This window comes from Polychytrium aggregatum (assembly GCF_025602895.1).
Source record: "Polychytrium aggregatum strain JEL109 chromosome Unknown BJ171scaffold_45, whole genome shotgun sequence".
Taxonomy (NCBI): Eukaryota; Fungi; Chytridiomycota; class Chytridiomycetes; order Polychytriales; genus Polychytrium; species Polychytrium aggregatum.
The window spans coordinates 301,529-319,748 of NW_026516247.1; the positions used below are offsets into that span (position 1 = coordinate 301,529).

Sequence of the window (18,220 nt, forward strand, 5' to 3'; positions counted from 1 at the left end):
AGAGCCATCAGCACGATGTCGAGCGCAAAGCCCACGGGAGGAGCCTGTGGCCGAACTATGGCAACTGCCTGCCGGGCCAGACAGGACAGCTGTGGAGAAGCATAGAGGCGAATCCGCATGAGTGCATTGGCCTGTCCTTTGGTCGGCAGATGGACAGCCGACGATTGGGGCCGTATTTCCTCTGTCGATCGGGTTGGCCTTGCAGCTCCCGTAAAGCGGCCTACCACTGCCACGGATAGCACCAGCAGAATGTCGCTGGTGTCGGACCCATCGGTCTCAAACTCGAACGGGGACAGATTCAGAACGCCGAGTCGTCCGCCGTGTTGCTGCGGGTCTTGCGGCATAGTCATGTCGATGGGGCAGACCGGCGAGCGTCGAGATTGAATCAGCGCTGCTGTCGTCGCTCGCCAGCCACCCTGGCATTCTGGTGGAAATGGACGCGTTCCAGCCGAACAGCGAAAGCTGCAAGCCCGTGACATGCGGGTCTGGGCCGCCCTGTCGCTCGCCCGCTGGCCTTTCGCTCGACAGCATCGAGATGATCGGCGGCCAAGGACTCACCGACGCAGACATGGCCCCGTCGAGGTTCAAATCGCCCGAGTTCATCGGGTATCTGACCGTCTCTGTCGTCGGCATCTCGTCTCTTTTCTGGATTGCCCACGGTGTCAGCGCTGGTAAGCCGCTGGTCGTTGGTCTGGTCCTCGGTCTGATCCTCGACCTGGTCTCTGGGGCTGCTAGAGACTCCCCAGGCCTCCCAGCATGCATCGCCCTTGGCCGCGAGCATAGCTGGTTGAATGAAGCATCGCTGCGACGGCCCCACGTCTACATTCGTGGTGCTTGGGACGCTGGTCTACAGGATGACCGACACAGATCCCTCGCCTCGGCCTCCCATCGTTCCTTGACATCCCCATGCCAGAATCACACCCAAACTTCCACAAATACTCCCACCGTCTTTCAAGGGGATGGCTTGGCTTGCAAGTGGTAAAGACGCTTGGCTCGATCGACCGGCTGTGGGCGTGCCTTGACGATGCTAGACCCTGGCTGCCTGGCTGGCTCCCCAGTGAGCATCTCCCCTCACGCCCGACGTCTCCGTTGTTAGGACAACAGCGACGGGCAGTATGCCACCTTCAGATCCAACATCTTTGTCCTAGTGGCCGTGATGTGCACCTATCTGTTCATGAGCTTCCTGGTGCCGATCCTGGTTCCCCTGGCTGCTCGCCTCGTCAGTGGGCGATTACTCCGTCATGAGCCAGCGCAAGTTAGACGAATCTACACCTTGGCATTCTCGCTCGTCTTCATCTATGTGCTCCATGGAAATGGCCTTTTCAAGATCCTGCTTATCCTCCTGGCCAACTATGCAATCGCCAAACTGGGCAAGGGGTCGTTACTGACGCCGATTGGCGCTTGGGTCCTGGGACTCTCCATCCTCTTCCTGAACGACCGGTATCAAGGCTACAAGTTTGCCTCAGTGACCCCGCTGCTTGCGTCTCTGGTATGGATAACCGTGTACCTCTCCTACCGTCATCAATTTCCGGACCCGTATTCGCATCCACAGCATAGTCAGGAGCGACTTGGTGTGCTGTCGGAGATGGCTTTCGGTAAATGTCGGCATCAACACCCAAGGACATATGGCTCGGGGGTTAACTCGGCGTATCCCGAACTGGAATGATCATAGGACCGCTCGACCGGACTGATGGGCCGATGGTGGATCACATTCAACTTTTCGGTTCTTCGAATGATATCTTTTAGTATGGATTACTTTTGGAGTCGCACACAGCCCCAAGGCCCTCCGAAGGTAGCGTCGAGTGTGCAGCGGATTGTCGAAAAGTACCTCTAAGCACCAGTGCCGGCTGCTTACTTAACAAGCCCGCTCACGGCCTCCTTGGGTTATAGCCACATCGGAAGCACTGCGAAGAATGTCTGGCTGGACGGATATGCCAGCGGGGTCGGTCCGAGGATCACCTCAATGAAACCGACTACAACCTCTTCAACTATTATCTGTATGCACTCTATGTGCCCCTGTTCATGGCGGGGCCGATTTTGAGCTTCAACGACTTTGTCGCACAGGTACGCTCCGGTTGGGCCCGGTGAGAATTGCGAGGAGTGCTGAGGATAGTTTGGTGCTGTTGGTGCTGTTGGTGTGGCAGAGAGGATCAATTCCGCTGACGACGATCTAACCACGGTTATTTGGCACAATTCTGCTGCACCAGACCAAAACCTGGTCTCTACGGCTGACCAAGGCCACACTTGTGTATGCTGCTCGCTGGATAGGCGTCGTCGTGCTCATGGAGGTGATGCAGCACACTCTGTATGTGGTGGCGATTGCCAAATCCAAAGCGTGGGACGGGTTCACTCCCGCGCAGATCGTGGCTGTCGGATTCATCAACCTCAAGTTTATCTGGATGAAGGTATGTGAGGGAGAGCGTTGCTGTTGGCAAACTCCTTGTTGCCGATGTGTGTATCCAGCGCGACGAGAACTCACGGGACACCGAGGCGACCGACATTGCTGACAAGTATGTTTTGCCCGTTGCGCCAGCTCCTGATTATCTGGCGATTCTTCAGACTCTGGGCGATGGCAGACGGCATCGAGACCACCGAGAACATGAATCGATGCATGACCAACAACTACTCGGCCATGGGATTCTGGCGATCGTGGCACCGCTCGTTCAATCGCTGGCTGATCAGGTACGGTCAAGCAAATGATGCAGCCACATCCACGGGTCCCTCTTCTGTTGTGTTTTGCACAGGCTGCTGCCAAAGGCTTCACTGAATGATCCTCCCGCCAATGGCGGCATGCACGACTAGATACGTCTATGCGCCTCTCGGCGGGGCCCAATACTATGCCTACAACGTGTGGATCGTGTTCACGTTTGTGGCTCTGTGGCACGACATATCCATGACGCTTCTGGCCTGGGCCTGGCTGATTGTGCTGTTTATCATGCCCGAGATCGTGGCCACAAGACTGTTTGTCCGGGAACCAGTTGAGTGTTTGATTGATAATCGATAGGACAGAAGCACCACCTGCTGCGCCGGCACTGATCATTATTTGCGTGCTGCGGCAGTATACCCGCTGGAGGCACTTTCTCGCGATCTGCGGCATCGGGGCCGTCTTCAACATATGCTTCATGATCGTGGCGAACCTGGTGGGCTTTGCCGTCGGCGTCGAGGGCATGACGTTGATGCTGAAACAGACCTTCGTATGGAGCTGGGGAGGTAAGCCGGTGATGCTGGACGTGCATCGCGCGATCGATGCAAGCAGCAGATGAAACTCGGGATCGGCACGGGTCTTGTTCCGAGCGATTGGCTATGTGCTCGGAGACGCAGTCGCACCCTGTATTAACCAAGCGCCGACAACTCTGCTGGCCCAACCGGGACTCGACGACCCCAAACACATGTGCCCCCATCGGTGCTGCGTCCGTGCATTTCGGCATGGGCATCAGGCGCGGGCTTCCTCGTGGCGGCCTTCGCAACGCTCTACTGCTCGGCTCGGGTGATGTTTGCTATTCGCGAGGCCGAGGCGTCCCGATCGGACAACCGCCGCGATTGAGCTGTGGGTGCAAATCGAAGCGCGGCACAGCACGACCCTCCGCAATATATGGGGTGCTCCTCGCCAATACATGCGTGACCTTCCGCAATTCAAGCATGTCCATCGTCGCTGCAGAGGCACTTTCCAGGGCAGTGCGTCGTGGAATCCGTGGGAACACTGGCCCCCCTGCCACACGCCATTGGCCGCAGCGCCGGGCGTCTGTCGTGTGCCCTCGGGCCAATCGCCTCCCGCCACTGGCAGATCGCCTCCAGGAAAGGAAGGTGGGACCGGTGTGTGGCGCAGGCCGAGGGCGAGAGCGCGCCGAGAGCGTCCTCGGTGTGCTCTCGGCGCGCCCTCGCCCGTGCGTTTGCGTTTTTGGTCGGCAATAAAACCCCCCGAGCGAAATCTCGATCGCTTGACTCTGCCCATCTCGACACTCGCACCGCTCCTGTCGGCCGGTCTTTCTCAGTCCCCCCTCGCACCGCAGCCACTGTCGAAGCCATGTCGTCATGTAACTATGTCCTTCCCTCGCGATCGACCTGGGCGCCAGGAATTGCGGAACGACCTCGGCTGCCCTGTCCTGCCCCGCTCCTCCACGACGTCATCGCGGGACCAGTGCTGTCTGTCGCAGCTGATAGAGCAGCAGCCGAGGTTCAGGAACACGATAGAGCGATTGCGAGGGCTGCGGCATGCTAACCGTTGCTCTGCCGACATGCGCTGTCGACGCGTCTGCTGCCTCCAGTTCGACTGCTCCACGTTTTGCGCCCCTTCATCTCGATGATGCCGGAGGTCGCCTCCCCTGACCGCAAGGTAAGCAGCGATCGTCGGTCCTGATCCTGGTCCTGGTGGGCCAGATCCACCCGCATCTGACCTGGCCCAGTATCCGCGGCCTAGCACCTGGCCCAGCCTCTGGGCGCCTGGCTCCGCAGTCTGTCGGCCACGGTACTCACGACTGCATCCTCCTCCACCCACAGGTCCAGTTTAAGGAGAAAGTGATGTGGACCGCCCTCACTCTCTTCATTTTCCTGGTCTGCTCCCAAATTCCCCTCTACGGCATCATGTCCTCGGAGTCGTCTGACCCCATGTACTGGATCCGCACCATCCTGGCCTCGAACCGTGGCACCCTCATGGAGCTCGGCATCACTCCGATCATCACCTCTGGCATGATCATGCAGCTCCTGGCCGGCGCTCAGATCATCGAGGTCGATTACTCTCTGAAAGAAGACCGCGCTCTCTTCTCTGGCGCTCAGAAACGTACGTATCGCACGGCATCGTGTCCAGCTGCAGTTTCAAGGATCGCTTCGGCTGTCGCGAGCGGCTGGCTTGGCTTTATCTGCAATGGCTCGCTTGATATCGAGGCTGCTTGGGAACCAATCCCGACCCTGTGTCTGATCTGGTCTCTGCAATGTCTTCGCCTCCGTGGACAGTGTTCGCTATGGTCATGGCTGTCGGCACCGCCACCGTCTCGGTCTGGTCCGGTGTCTACGGCAACCCCAAGGAAATTGGTCTCGGCATCTCCATCCTCCTTGTGCTCCAGCTCTGCTTTGCTGCCCTGATCACCATGCTCCTCGACGAGCTGCTGCAGAAGGGCTACGGTCTTGGATCGGGCATCTCGCTCTTCATCGCCACCAACATCTGCGAGACCATCGTCTGGAAGGCCTTCTCGCCCACCACGTACAACACCGGCAAGGGAACCGAGTTCGAGGGCGCCGTCATTGCTTTCTTCCACCTGCTCTTCACCCGCAACGACAAGTTCCGCGCCCTCAAGGAGGCCTTCTATCGCCAGAACTTCCCCAACCTGATGAACCTGCTCGCCACCATCGTCATCTTCGCCCTGGTCATCTACCTGCAGGGCTTCCGTGTCGAGATCCCCGTCAAGTCGAACAAGTTCCGCGGTCAGCAGGGCTCTTACCCCGTCAAGCTCTTCTACACCTCCAACATGCCCATCATGCTGCAGTCGGCCCTCGTCTCCAACATCTTCTTCATTTCCCAGCTCCTCTACCGCTGGTTCCCTGACAACATTCTTGTTCGCATCCTCGGTGTCTGGAAGGTAAGATTTGATTGATTCCTGGCCAAGAGCAAGGACCTTGACTGGGTGTGCGCTGAGCGCCAGCTACCTCATGGGGCGTCGCCGAATCCCGGTGCTCTTGTGCCACGGTATATTAACAGATGCTCCGCACGTCGTCTTGCTGCAGAACATTGATGGCGTTCCTCAGGACTCTGCTGTTGGTGGATTCGCGTACTACATCTCGCCTCCCAAGAGCCTTGCCGGTGCCCTCCTGGACCCCATCCACTTTGTCATCTATGTCAGCTTCATGCTTGCGGCCTGCGCCTTCCTGTCCAAGACCTGGATTGAAGTCTCTGGCTCGTCTCCTCGCGATGTCGCCCGCCAGCTGAAGGAGCAGCAGCTCGTCATCCGGGGCCACCGCGAGGGATCCATGTACAAGGAGCTCAAGCGCATTATCCCCACCGCTGCTGCCTTTGGCGGTCTCTGCATTGGCGCCCTCTCTGTCGTCGCTGACCTCTTGGGTGAGTCCTGCTGATAAGCGTGCATCGTGTCGCTTGATTGGCTCCATGTGTGTGCGCTGGATGTGTATTGGATGCCGCCATCTCATCCGCGCCATGCCCATGCGCCTTGTTAACATCCATCCGTTCCTCTCGCATAGGTGCTATCGGCTCTGGCACGGGTATCCTGCTTGCCGTCACCATCATCTACCAGTACTTTGAAATCTTCTTGAAGGAACAGCACGAGCAGGGACAGAGCCTCTTCTAAATCGTTTGAGAGATCTGGCGCAATAGGGCTCCGGCCATCGTTTCCTCTCTTCCCTGCGACACCAGTTCAGTTCTGAGTTGACCTGGGACCGCCGACTAAGGAACGGCTCTTGATCTGCCGATCCGATAGACAGCGCATCACGCGCTTGGAGGAACCGCGAGCCGGAATGTTGGTTGAAGGGTGGATTGTTTGTGTCCTTGCTCTAATTACATACAGTCAATTCAGAAAGAAACGTGACCGTTCCTTTATGGCTTCAGTTCTCTGAACCCCGCTGACTGGCCGTAGGCCCCAGTGAGCAAGCCGTGAGATTGTTTCCCGTCCTGGTTGGCAATCGAGTGGTTTTGGTTGGTTTCGGGAGCACAGTCTTGAATACACCCGGTCGATCTCCTGTGGCGATGATCGACTGGCATACCGAGATCATGTTCCGTGAGGCATTGATGTCTCGATGTGTGAGTGTGACGCATTCACTCGACTCTCTGGGCAACTCCATGGTGTATCGATATCAAGATGCTCGACCTTCGCTTGCGGAGAGCCATCTGATGGAGAAAGCGTCCTTGATGCAGATCCAGAATCGCATTACTGAACGGCCATGGCCAGCGCGAGATGTGTTGAGTGAGAACATGCACCAACGACCACAATCCGGGGTGCCCCGTTTTTAGTCGATTGGCTGCATCTGCTGGAGGCACCGACCACACGCCCATGAATCCTATGCAAGGGCAACGTGCCAGCAGCAACGGCACATGTATTTCGACATCACGCTTCGCACTGGCCCAAGCCCATTTGACCTGGACCCAACCCTTCATACCCTCCCCACTGGCCGCAGGGCTGCTCTTGTCCGTCTTCGTCGGGCATGGCAGTCAAAGGCTGAGCCGCCAACGGGCGTCGTGGCGGATGTGGTCGGCCCGGCTCCGCCGTTGTCACAGAGCTTGCTCTCATGACAGCCGGATACGTCACTTGGAAGTGCAGATCCAAGCGCAGTCGAATCTGTTGTTGTTACGCCAAGTCGTCGTTGTCCTCGAAGGTTGTTGGATCTGTTGGCCAGATGAGTTCCTTGAGCTTGAACTGTCGATCGATATGAGGGCTGGTGATGACCAAAGCCGGATACGAGTCAGTCGGCGTGGCACACCGCAACTACTCCCTTTCGCGCAAGGCTCTGTCAGATCCGGTCGTTGCAATATGGCTTGGTGTCGGCCTACCGGACGTCGTCTGTATCGCTGACAGTCTCCAAAAACTTGAGCAGGTCCAGTAGTTCGTGGTCGTCCTAGGTATATCATCCCGCAAAGCAAGGCCGGTCAGCTGCAAGCCGAGTAAGGTTGCCGCCCATCAAAATGACGCACGAGAACACAGTGACCACATACTTGATCGTCATACCACGACTTGATGGGAATCCCGTTCGAGAGCTATGCATGGGGACAGGGAACAAAACCCGTGTCAGAAAGCACATCGTGATGCTGGCCCTATCTGTATTGCCATCGACTGGGTTGTGACGGCGTCGCTCACCTGGAGGGCAAATACTTGTGGGGAATTATCCACCAGCATGGTGTGCTTGATATTTCTGCCGAGTTTTTCCAAATCCTTCATGTGCACGCCGTCGACGATGGTGCACGAGTCGCGATAGAGCCGGTGTCTGGGTCAAAAACGCACCAGCGCCGGCAGGAAGGAGTGCGCCCATGTTAGAGCGGCTGTCAGGAAACCGATATCGGCTTGATGTCGAAGGCGTCGAGTACTCTTACTGGAATCGGTTCTTCTTCTTGTCAAGCATGTCGAGCACGAGATCGGCATAGACTTGCAGCGACGCTGTGAAGACCACAACCTCAAACAGCTGCGAGACCTTTTCCAGGAACTCCTCCACAAATGGCCGGATCCGCCCATAGACCTGCCCCATCCGACAATAAAGCTATGGATCAGCTCCGTCCCCGGCTTCCTTCAGTGACCCCCCCCCCACCGCGAGAAGCTCTTCTACTATCATACGGGTGCCCAGCGACATCTGCAAATGAACATGACGTTGTTTGCAGCAGCGTACCTCGTAGTGCTCACTGGCAACCGTGAGAGGAATCATAAAATCATGATTTTCGAGAGGTTCGGTCTTGCAGTGAACCTGCCGGATTCAGACACGGTTGGTAACATGCCAGCCAGCGCGATAGTGTCAAGGAGATTGTCCATCAAACTGCTAGCTGCCAGGCTTCTGATTAATACAAACCAGCGTTTCGTCCAGATCCAAAAGCTTGGTAGAGATTCAATCCCCATCAATTGCGATAGTGTCGAGTTTACATGAACGGTGCGCAGGCAGGTGTTAGCATGCGTTGCGTCGATCTGGGTCTGCACAAATGAGCAGATTCCCAAAAATACAGGTTCAAGACACGAGCCATTCCATATTCCCATTGGGGGTGCAGATCGTTACCAGGGTAATTTTCTTCTGGCCTGGTTTCTTTGATGGCAGTAGCTTTGAGGTTCTCTTCAAATCGTCTGGGCAGACAGGCCCCAGCTGTCTGATAAACTCGTATCTAGGTGCGAAGCATTGCCATGAGCGATGGAGATGGCCGGTCCGAAGGTACAACAGAAGGTCTGGCCAGCGGTAAATGGCTTTAGGCGGCGACTTTGACCAACTTACGGGTCAAACTCGTCTCGTACGGCCTCGTAGTCGTCGTCCTCATCTTCCGAGTCCATATGGGTGGTGGCATTCTGAATGATGACGGATTTGACGCGGGTGGCTGCTTCAAAAGCATGGAGAGGTCAGCCTTGATATTCACCGGACTGGAGACTTGCAGCGGCGTGCTGTTTGATCAGAGCAGTGGGCCAATCGGGTGAACTCACCAAGACCATCGCTCTCCGATTCCGGGCTGGCCTCGTCCGTGAGATCCAGCTCGTCCGTAAGGGCATCGTCGACGTCGTCGCCATCTTCAACGAGATTCAGTGTTTCGGTCGAATCTTTTAGTGGAATCTTGTCGGTTCGTGACTTTGTGGTGTTGGATATCTCACTTGACGACCTTGACAAGGATTTTCGGGCTAGATGGAAGATGAGGCGATGGCTCGTCAGACGAAGCCGACCTGAGCTGCATCACACCGCGGTGGGGGCCTTGGGATTGGCTTGGCTTGCCCGAAATGCAGCAGATAGCCCAACTCGGCGCACACAGGATCGCCTCGCCAAAGATACGTTACGAATGAGCTTTGTGACGACGTTGTAGTTTGGCGAAAACAAGCCGACTTCAAAGATCTTGAGCTGCTTCCATTTGGAGGCCTCGCCGGGGCTCAGCATCGGCTTCTTGGAGCGTCTGGAGGGTGTCAGCGGGTTGCCGCCTCGACGCCCTCGTTTTTTCGACCCTGTGGACGGGCTCATTAGGATCCGGGACAATTTGGCAGCAGGAGACCGGGATCGGGATGGCGAGTCGGCCAGAGCGACTTGCTGGGCAGCTTTTTTTGGCTTGGACGGTGACCGCAGCAAGAGGCTCTGTTTGGATCTTTGCTGCTCCTGCTCCTGCTCGACCTGCTGATCCATTTGGAGCAGCCGGAGAGTGGGCTTGATGTCGGTCTGGATCATGTATTTGCGCATCGATGTTTGCGCCGACGATGCGCTGGGGGGTGCGCCAGCCATGGGCGGATGATGGAAGACAGGTGCTACGAGCGAGTCGGGCGGGAGCAGAACCTGGACCGAGCCGCCGGTTTCTTCGGTGGCTGGAGGTGCTGCTGGGGTCATGCTGGCTCGAGTTGGTATTTCGAGAGGAGGGAGTGAGACAGATCGTGGTGCGGACTGGGATATCGGCGGTGTGGCTGCGTAGTCGCCGAGGATCGAGCGAGAGGGGCCTTGGAGGTGACGGCGGCGAGCGGGGCTGCTTCGCATGGCCTCGCGCAATTGGCTGTCCAGACGGCCTGCTCGGCAGGATTGCAAATGAGGCCAGAGGATCGTGAGGACACCCCAGGAGCCCGCGAGCAGCGATCGGCAGTCCGAAGGACATGCTCCTGGCAGGCAGGGCCGACGACGGTCCGTAATTTGCCCAAAATTGGCGGTGCGGTACGACGCTGCCCATGTCCAAGGCCTGTTGAGAGCGCGACCGGATGTCGTTCTGGACTTGCGCCTGTGGCTGCCGTTGATCTCTGGGCCTGAATACCCACTCATCCATCGCTGCGACGGCCAAGCAGTGCCTGGAAGCCAAACGACTCGAAGGTCGACTCTCTTGATATCGATATGCCAGTCGATTGTCGCCCCAGGAGATCGACAGGATGGATGCAAGACTACGCTCCACAAACCAACAAAACCCAAGGGATTGCGGCCAGTGCCATGACCACGCTTCGGGCGGGCACATGGACGGAAAGACAGATGAAAATGTATATTCAGGGTCCAAAAAGAAGGGACAGTCAGCTTTGAATTACAGGGCATCCTGGCTCATTTTGCGGACCCCATGATGAATCGGCCGATGCCGTCGAAAATCGCCCGGTCCCAAGAGCCGTTCAGCTCGAGAGCCCGTTGCGTTGGGAGGCTACATGATCCACAAGGTCGTTGATGACAAACTGCCACGGGACATTGACATAGGTCATGGAGCACTCGAGCCGCGTGTCGGCTTCGAGTGCGTCGTCGCTCTCCGACAAGCCAAAGATCGATTGGGAAACCAGCGACGTTGGGCTCGTGCCGAGCGAACTTGCAGCGCGCACGACGCTGCTGCTGAAGATTTTGATGCGGTCGACGAGCGAGAGCTGAGCGGCGCGCTTGGACTTTGAGGTTCGCGGCTCGCCATCCAGACTCTCGGACGAATCCCGCAGGCTGTCCTGGCTGGCGAACGACATGGAGTTCTTCTTTCGGTGCGAGTGCGAGTGCGAGTGTGAAGGACTGACCTCGGCCTCTTCACCGTCCCACCGCGACTTGGGATGGTTGGTGATGGCCACTTGGCACTGGCCCTTCCCATTCGGACCACGCATCATGATATACTCGATGCGCTCGCCTCGATGGTCCAGCGAGCCGTTGGACTGGGCTTTGGTGCCGTCTCGGGTGAGGCTGTGCCAGGTGCTCTTGATCGGGTTCTGAGTGATGATACCCTTCTCTTGGTAGATATCGGACAGTGACGAATAGGGGACGGCGCCTTGGAAGAGAACCACTTTGCTGTAGCCCGCAGGGGTCGGGAAAGGCGTTGGGTCTTGGTCGACGGTGATGGCCGCCAGGTTGTCCCAGAAATGACTCGAGTCGGACAGAGGCTCTTCCACACCGGCGGCTGGGGCCGCAAGGCCGCCGGATTGCGGCATCATGACAGACAGCTCGACGCAGAGGTGCTCGTTCTCGCGGATGGGCAGATGCAGGTCGTCCGACTCATAGTCATTGATGGTGTAGTAGACCAGGGGATAGGAACACTCGTTCATGAAGGCATCCTTGACGTCCATCCGGGATTTGTATGGAGCGGCATACACCTGCTTGCAAACTCGTCTGAGCGCCACCATCTTGGGCTTTGGCTTTGCCCTGCCTTGAGCATCGGATCCGGCAGATGCGCCATAGAGCGACGCTCGTCGAGGATCGGGCGAGACTGAGTGGCCACCGGCCTCTCGGCGAATCGGAGGGTCGGCGATCGAGCGTCGGTGGCTTGCAGAGTGGCTGGGGTGGACTGGGACCGGGTCGCCCAAGACCTTCTCGCTTGGCGGACGATGGATCAAGCTGCTCGTCTTGCGCGGAATGGTTCCGGTGGTATCGTCTGTGGCCTCTGTGGACTGCTGTCTTTTGCAGACCGACACGGTCAAGGTGCATGGCAGCTGGACGATGAGATTCAGGAAAAAGGTCTCCTTCCAGTCGACGAGGTCGGTGAGGGGTGGCAGAACATTGCCGACCTTTCGCCTCAGAAACAGCGGATCGGTCGCGGCGGCCTCGGTATCGCGATGGCGGACGAAAAAGAGCAGGTCGTCGTTATGTTCCGAGTGCCCTGCCTCGAGGAAATAGTCGTTGAAATAGCGAAACCATCTGCGGGATGGGCGAGGTTTATAAGGAGAGCTGTGAGCAACGGTCGCGAAGCCAAAGTCAAGCCAGGATGGCCTCGAGCCTCCAGGAGCAGCAGAAGCCGCAGCAGCAACAGGAACAGAAAAGAGCCAAGCTGGCAGCATATCACAGAAGCAGAAGCCCACCGAGTTTCTTTCGAGTCCGGGTCGGGCTGGTCTTCCTGGGCAACCACCCAGTTGCCGTCCTGGAATCCAGACAGAGCAGTGTCGGGCGGCGGTAACGCCGACGTGGGCAGCACCAGCCGCTCGTCCAGAAGTCGGGAGAGGATCTGGTAGATGCTCCGGTTCATAGTGGGCAGAGCCGAGCGTGCAGCTGCAGCAGGGCGAGAAGCAGGCAGCGTGCGGGGCAGGGGGAGTTGTGTTGGACTGATGGATTGATGGATTGAGCGAACGACGGTGGCCGGTTGGTTCGGCAGCGGCGACCAGATGTGCTGCCAAACCAGCGAGCCACCCGCCAGGACAGACACAGGCCCCCGTCTGGCCTCCTCGGCCGCTCGATCAGGCGGCTAGTTGGTGTTTTCGGAATATGCCGAGAGGACATTGGCATCTGCTCGAGGCGAATGCCGAATCTCTGCCAATGAACATGGCGGTATCTGTCCGCCCGTTCATCAGATGGCCAAGCAAGGGCTGAGCCAACAGCGGCACCATCGACCGATTCCCATGGCCAGTGGCCATCTCGGTGCTCCCAATATCGGTGCATCGCAGTCCATCGCAGTTCGCTGCACTCGATTGCAGTCCAGCACAAGTCAGCACAAGCCGGATGCATGTCTATTTGCAACGTGCACGACTCGGTGCAGTCTCTACGGAGGCAGGCCATTGCGAGGCAGTTACTTTTCTGCCAGCACCGCCACGTAATCTGGGTGAGTGATGGAGATCCGGAAAGCGACGTGGGCCGATGTGAGTGCCTGTGGTTGAAGCCATGCGAAATCGAAGCGCATCCTGCAGCCCAAATGGCCGCAAGCTTACCCTCATAGTAGATTTTGCCCTCGGTGGGATCGGTGCAGGCCTGTGCGGCAATGAACATGCACGCAAGTTGCGGTAATCCGATATTTGGCGATGCAGTGCCGACGGATGCTTTCCCGATTCATGGCCGAACGCCTGCACACAGAGCCAGAGCGGAGCCGGACAGAAACGGTGCCAACAGCACAGATCATGGTCTTGGGGCTGTGGTGCCGAATGCGGGGCTGAACGGAGGGCCGGACCAAAACCTACCAGCAGCATCTCGTTGATTTCTTCTTGGCTGAACGCTTCGCCGTCGGACATGAGGGCCGTCTTGAGCTCCTCTGGAAGCAGGTAGCCCTTTTTGTCGACATCAAGGGTCTGGATGGATGGACGTTCCCATGAATGGTGTGGAAATCAGAGCGGAATCAGAGCGGAATCGAGACATGCCAAGTTACTCGCAAGTGGGCCAGCGCCCAAGCTGCTCGTTTGGACATCCGCACAACTCTCACTCAAGCGTCGAAACATGGAAGCATCGAAGCGCTGGACCCACAAGGAATGCTCGGAAAAGTTGTTCCTGATCGTCGCGTCGGCACGATGGGTTCTTGAAAATTCCCATGGCGACGTTGAGGAACTTGTCATAGGTGACGTAGCCTGTTGGCTCCTCCTCGCTCATCTAGATCCGATGGCGAGCAGCGGTATGGTGCGATAAGTGGCTCCGAAGCGGGATCTGAGCGAATGATAGGTCCTAAAGGGCTCTGTTCTCTGGTATGGCGAGCCGTCTGCTGGTGAATTACTTCCCGACCACCGCCGATGTGACGCACATCTTTTATATAGTTTCGGAGCTGCTCCTCGGTCGGATAGATGCCGAGGGACCGGATAATTGTTCCGACTTCGCGGACTGTGCAGAGTATATCAAAACGCATGAAAACGCATGAGAAGGCATGAGAATGCATGAGAACGCATGAAAACGCATGAGAATGCATGGGAACGCATGGGAGCCCAGGCAGGCAAGCAGGCCATCGTTGTGCTTTTGGACGAATGGGGGCTTCGCGCCGCAACCAGCGATGTGCAGTCCGCGATGGAGCTTGATTTGCATACCATCGCAAGTATTGTTGCTTGCTTGGTCGAACGTCTCGAAGGCTGGCAATTGTACCGAGGGTCAGTTGTTACTCACTCGGCGAAGCCAAGTGATCGCCCGTAGCAGCCAATGCCACAATACACAGCGACCCTGGCTGACTGCAGACCAGGATCTCTTGCCGTATTGCTGCTGGCGATGAAGCGCCTCACCTTTGGCGATGCGCTTGTTGAGGACGATCAGCTCCTGCTCGGAGAAGACGCGCTCGGTTGGGAGAAGCGGCAGATCCAGGGCGGGGTCTTCGGCCTGCTTGCCCTTTTTTCCCTTTCCTTTCTTGCCCATGGCGGCGAGGGAGCTATTTGCACGACGAGGAGAATCAGAGCGCCCGTGACGATCGTTGAGGAGAGAAGCGAGTCGATGCTCTTCGACGACCCGGTCGAGCCTGGTCTGGATCTGGAGGCGCCTTTCCCGCCCAGTGCCAAACAGTAGCATATGCATCGTGCTGTTCGTGTCGGCCAGCTCCGCATGCTGTCGCGGCTGTCCTTGTCTGCGGCTGCAGCATCCCCGCCATGAGCGTACGCAGGCCGACTCCCGACACCGTCCCATGCATCGATGCTCCGTCTCATCGCCGTGCGTCTGTCGGCTTGGGCCGTTGTCCTGGACCACCTCGGTGGCGGTGCTGGGCTCGAAGCCAGGAGCGATGTGGGGTGTCCGAAAAAAGACACTCAGCGGCGCCCACAGACACAGCGCGCCGACCCGCGCCGTTGACTCAATCAATTGATTGACTCACCCGCCGCGACCAATATATAACGCGCACCCGCGCCCACGCCCTCCGGCCTGTCGCGCTGTTTGTCGGACGCCGCCGCTATTCTTGGCCGCCTGTCTCGCCTCTCCGGCAATTCGCCGTTTCGGTCCCAGCCCTCGTCATCGCCCTCGTCATCGCCCGGCGTCTCTCTCCCTCATCAAGATCACCCGGCCGCCGCTTGCTGACGACAGCCCGTCCTCTGGCTCCCATCTGGCTCCCCCTCCTTGGCCCAGATCATTTGTATCCGTGCGTTTGCGCATCTCGCTCCTAGCCGCATCCGCCTTCTCGGCCAGCCGCCGTCGCTCCACATCGCCCGTCCAAGCACCCCGAAAACTCCCCGATGGAATTCGATCGAACTATCGAGCGCCCTTCGACGCTCTCGCCGCGAACCCAAAGCGAGGCTCCCCGCAGAAAAGAATGGGTAGGGTGCTACATCTGTCTCTGCATCGGTCTCTGCATCGGTCTCTGCATCGGTCTCTGGGCATCTGTCTCTGCACCTCTGCATCCTTCTGTGTGCCCCTGACGGTGCTCCAAGGATTCCCTGCTCCTCGCCCGGCTATCTGTCTTGCAGTCCGTTTTCCAGCTGCTGGCTGCTACGACAGCCAGCATCGGCCCTCACGGCAACTGTTCGTGCTTGTGGCCGAGCCTTCATTCCTTCGAAAGGGTGGTGTGTCGTCTTGGTCTGTTGCATTCACCACTCACCGGCCTTGATGATGTCCCTTCTTCCCCTTGCCCTCCTTCTCCTTCTCCTCCTCCTTCTACTATCCGCCTTCCCTTCCCTTCCTTCCTCCTCACTCTTGCTCCTGCTCCTGCTCCTGCAACCCGGGCATCCCTGCTCTGACCATGTCGATCGCAGATCCCCAAACATCCCATCGCCAAGCTCGCTATGGTCTGGACCATCGCACAGCTGCTACTTGTCGCCATCTTTGAGGGCATTGTCATCTCGATCCACAACACCGAAATCGCCCAGCAGCAGGCCGTTCTGCTGCCCACCACCGCCGGATCCGACGCCGACATTGTCATGCGAAACTCGTACGCCATCCGTGTCTATGAGGCTCTCCTGATTGCCTCGCAAGTCTTCCAGCTTCTGCTAGCTTTGGATGCGGTAAGCACGACGACTTTGCCCATGCAGCGGTCGTGTTTCATCGTGATACGCTGCTTTGCTCTGTCCGAAGGCACAAGTTATTCATTGGAGGCGGGAGCTGCCTTGCCAGCGCGTGTTGATGCTGCTCCCCGAAGCTGCGTTTTCGCCGCCACCTCCGTCCGCCTGCCAGAGGCGACTCTCGATGGCACCATCCCCATCTTTGGCCGCTGAGCGTTCATACTGTCGTGCTCACGCGTATTTGTGTTGCCCTCGATTCAGGTCTGGCACGCCTCGTTTACCCAGCTTGCCTCTGCAGCTGCATTCAGCTTTGGCACGATGGGCTACTCGGCCATCGCATATTATCAAGGCGCGACCCTGACGAAACAGTACGACGATATCACCACCCTTTTCGCCAACAGCGGCGTTGCGCTGCATCAAACCCACATCTGGGATATTGTGGTCCTTGTGACCTTTGTCCTCTTCTGTACCGGCTGGGTCTTTATTTGCATCAAGCTCTATCGCGTCTTTGGATGGAGTGTGTTCAAGCAGCTCGGCGCCGATATCCAAGTTCGAGGTGGGTAACAGGCGCCATAGGTGGCCTTTCGATACGTATATCTTGTGTTGTGCCAAGAGGATCTGAATGCCATCACGCACCGTGTATCGTCGCCTCTCGCCGTCCATATCGTCACTAATCAACGGCTCGCCGGTGACATGTGTGCTTGTGACTCGCTCAACAGAGCGCCTGAAGCTCTACCACGTCTACATGGTGCTGCTCAAGGTCGATGTGTTCTTCTTTATCGGTTTCTCGGCTCAGTTTATCGCCCTTGTGCTTTCCAATACCGGCAACCCCATGGACTCGGTCATTCACGGCTGCGTTGCCTTCCCTCTGACCATTGGACTCCTGCTCGTTGCCTTCTACGCGGTAACGCTTGAATCCTTCTGGCTGATGATGCTCACCCTCCTGGGACTGTCGGGCGGCATCGGATACATCGTCTCCAAGCTCTATGACGCCGCCACCAACGTCGAAAAGTACATTGGTTCGCGCAACTCGCTGATTTTCTTTGGTATGTGTTCCCGACGCCGCTCATTTCCATCCATGTCTGCATGTCGGCATGCCGGTACCAGTCGGTGCCTCGGCCACCGCGCCTGACGTCTCGCTGAGCCAAATTCCGCCATTGCCGATCTCAGAAACGATCACGTTGCTTCTGTGTATCACTACATTTGTGATTGCCTTCCTCAACTACCGCAACTTTGGCAAGGGTCTGAAGGAGCAGCGTAAGTGTCCGCGGGCTGGGTTCACACAGCTATCTCTGGTGGCATCGATTGCGTATTTTCACCGAGACAGTGCCACCGCCTGCATCGTGGCCGCGCTTTCTATCCGTGAATTGTACATGTGCTCTAACGGCGCTTCTGCTGCATTCCGCTCTACGCACCAGTCCGTGGCCGTGGTCAGAACGGCCGAGCCGTCGAAGCGTCCTACCGAATGGAGGATGCCCACGGACGTTACTAAGTCGAGCCCTGTCGAGTAGAACGCTGGCCTCGCTCTATCCCCCCCCTCATCCATCAGTCTTTTTCTTGATATGGGTCTTATTTTGCAATCAAAGTGTCGATTCAGCTTCAGTACATTCGTTTTTCCACCACCCCACTCAAACGACAGCACATCCCCCTTTCTCTCTTTCTTTTTCTTTTTTTGGCCCACTTTGAGATGTAGTTTTAAGCATCGGCGACATGTTTTTCATCAGAGTTTTTCTTCTAGACTCGTCCATCACCACCAACTTTCCCCTCAGATTCCGTACATTCTAGTCCCTGAGCCAGACGTGCGCCAAGCGCCACGCGTATGTCTTTTGCTTTGACCCTCGAGGTCGCCCCAACCCTTCTGGGACATCGATGCTATTGTAGTTTTACAGCGCTCCCACTTTGAAACGGGACACCCTGTTTTGAGCCAGGACTGTTGGTTGTTTTTTCCGGTACCTGAATACACCCCACCCGCTCATCACAGCCATGGCCAAACACTGTCCAATGAGACCGAGGTCGTCAGCGCCTTTGGC

The 18,220-nt window shown here is 57.5% G+C and overlaps 6 protein-coding genes across 6 annotated transcripts; 3 read left to right on the plus strand and 3 right to left on the minus strand.

The window, feature by feature from the left end:
- The first annotated feature begins 497 nt into the window (after positions 1-497).
- On the plus strand, positions 498-3,642 carry BJ171DRAFT_520778 (MBOAT, membrane-bound O-acyltransferase family-domain-containing protein). The gene is made up of 10 exons (XM_053112458.1): positions 498-671; positions 914-978; positions 1,097-1,489; positions 1,673-1,792; positions 1,891-2,064; positions 2,208-2,405; positions 2,534-2,682; positions 2,803-2,977; positions 3,060-3,210; positions 3,438-3,642. The coding sequence occupies exons 1-10, from the start codon at positions 536-538 to the stop codon at positions 3,542-3,544; spliced, it is 1,668 nt and encodes a 555-aa protein (XP_052962970.1). The 5' UTR covers positions 498-535; the 3' UTR covers positions 3,545-3,642.
- A 303-nt stretch (positions 3,643-3,945) lies between these two features.
- Positions 3,946-6,697, plus strand: BJ171DRAFT_520780 (SecY subunit domain-containing protein). Its single transcript, XM_053112459.1, has 6 exons — positions 3,946-4,034; positions 4,266-4,333; positions 4,498-4,777; positions 4,951-5,573; positions 5,719-6,052; positions 6,190-6,697. The coding sequence occupies exons 1-6, from the start codon at positions 4,025-4,027 to the stop codon at positions 6,294-6,296; spliced, it is 1,422 nt and encodes a 473-aa protein (XP_052962971.1). The 5' UTR covers positions 3,946-4,024; the 3' UTR covers positions 6,297-6,697.
- Positions 6,698-7,005: 308 nt separating this feature from the next.
- BJ171DRAFT_570870 (HAD-like domain-containing protein) lies at positions 7,006-10,244 on the minus strand. Its single transcript, XM_053113665.1, has 11 exons — positions 9,456-10,244; positions 9,111-9,302; positions 8,908-9,007; positions 8,698-8,800; positions 8,497-8,520; positions 8,320-8,394; positions 8,030-8,172; positions 7,797-7,923; positions 7,655-7,696; positions 7,493-7,557; positions 7,006-7,377 (listed from the first exon to the last, which is right to left on the minus strand). Exons 1-11 carry the CDS (start codon positions 10,132-10,134, stop codon positions 7,290-7,292), a joined length of 1,638 nt encoding a protein of 545 aa, XP_052962972.1. The 5' UTR covers positions 10,135-10,244; the 3' UTR covers positions 7,006-7,289.
- Positions 10,245-10,659: 415 nt separating this feature from the next.
- On the minus strand, positions 10,660-12,740 carry BJ171DRAFT_226646 (uncharacterized protein). Its single transcript, XM_053106531.1, has 2 exons — positions 12,393-12,740; positions 10,660-12,231 (listed from the first exon to the last, which is right to left on the minus strand). Exons 1-2 carry the CDS (start codon positions 12,554-12,556, stop codon positions 10,743-10,745), a joined length of 1,653 nt encoding a protein of 550 aa, XP_052962973.1. The 5' UTR covers positions 12,557-12,740; the 3' UTR covers positions 10,660-10,742.
- A 353-nt stretch (positions 12,741-13,093) lies between these two features.
- BJ171DRAFT_585837 (uncharacterized protein) lies at positions 13,094-14,625 on the minus strand (the record flags this gene model as incomplete). Its single annotated transcript, XM_053114385.1, has 7 exons — positions 13,094-13,122; positions 13,233-13,272; positions 13,479-13,586; positions 13,759-13,881; positions 14,030-14,106; positions 14,307-14,348; positions 14,496-14,625. 7 exons carry the CDS (start codon positions 14,623-14,625, stop codon positions 13,094-13,096), a joined length of 549 nt encoding a protein of 182 aa, XP_052962974.1.
- A 509-nt stretch (positions 14,626-15,134) lies between these two features.
- BJ171DRAFT_520790 (uncharacterized protein) lies at positions 15,135-18,173 on the plus strand. The gene is made up of 6 exons (XM_053112460.1): positions 15,135-15,509; positions 15,945-16,193; positions 16,452-16,746; positions 16,910-17,236; positions 17,361-17,447; positions 17,609-18,173. Exons 1-6 carry the CDS (start codon positions 15,429-15,431, stop codon positions 17,680-17,682), a joined length of 1,113 nt encoding a protein of 370 aa, XP_052962975.1. The 5' UTR covers positions 15,135-15,428; the 3' UTR covers positions 17,683-18,173.
- Positions 18,174-18,220: the final 47 nt, after the last annotated feature.

Excerpts from the sequence above, each read along its gene's own strand:
- BJ171DRAFT_520780 (XM_053112459.1), top strand. Across the intron at positions 4,334-4,497 it reads TCGCCTCCCCTGACCGCAAG|GTCCAGTTTAAGGAGAAAGT; the intron begins GTAAGCAGCGAT and ends CTCCACCCACAG. Across the intron at positions 5,574-5,718 it reads GCATCCTCGGTGTCTGGAAG|AACATTGATGGCGTTCCTCA; the intron begins GTAAGATTTGAT and ends GTCTTGCTGCAG.
- BJ171DRAFT_570870 (XM_053113665.1), bottom strand. The coding sequence starts at position 10,134 with ATGCGAAGCAGCCCCGCTCGCCGCCGTCACCTCCAAGGCCCCTCTCGC. Across the intron at positions 8,395-8,496 it reads TGGATCTGGACGAAACGCTG|GTTCACTGCAAGACCGAACC; the intron begins GTTTGTATTAAT and ends TGAATCCGGCAG. Across the intron at positions 7,924-8,029 it reads AAGAAGAAGAACCGATTCCA|ACACCGGCTCTATCGCGACT; the intron begins GTAAGAGTACTC and ends TTTTTGACCCAG.
- BJ171DRAFT_520790 (XM_053112460.1), top strand. The coding sequence starts at position 15,429 with ATGGAATTCGATCGAACTATCGAGCGCCCTTCGACGCTCTCGCCGCGA. Across the intron at positions 17,237-17,360 it reads CAACTCGCTGATTTTCTTTG|AAACGATCACGTTGCTTCTG; the intron begins GTATGTGTTCCC and ends TGCCGATCTCAG. Across the intron at positions 17,448-17,608 it reads CAAGGGTCTGAAGGAGCAGC|TCCGTGGCCGTGGTCAGAAC; the intron begins GTAAGTGTCCGC and ends TCTACGCACCAG.
- BJ171DRAFT_520778 (XM_053112458.1), top strand. The coding sequence starts at position 536 with ATGATCGGCGGCCAAGGACTCACCGACGCAGACATGGCCCCGTCGAGG. Across the intron at positions 979-1,096 it reads GATGGCTTGGCTTGCAAGTG|GACAACAGCGACGGGCAGTA; the intron begins GTAAAGACGCTT and ends CTCCGTTGTTAG. Across the intron at positions 2,065-2,207 it reads TCAACGACTTTGTCGCACAG|ACCAAAACCTGGTCTCTACG; the intron begins GTACGCTCCGGT and ends CTGCTGCACCAG.
- BJ171DRAFT_226646 (XM_053106531.1), bottom strand. The coding sequence starts at position 12,556 with ATGAACCGGAGCATCTACCAGATCCTCTCCCGACTTCTGGACGAGCGG. Across the intron at positions 12,232-12,392 it reads CCGGACTCGAAAGAAACTCG|ATGGTTTCGCTATTTCAACG; the intron begins GTGGGCTTCTGC and ends CCCATCCCGCAG.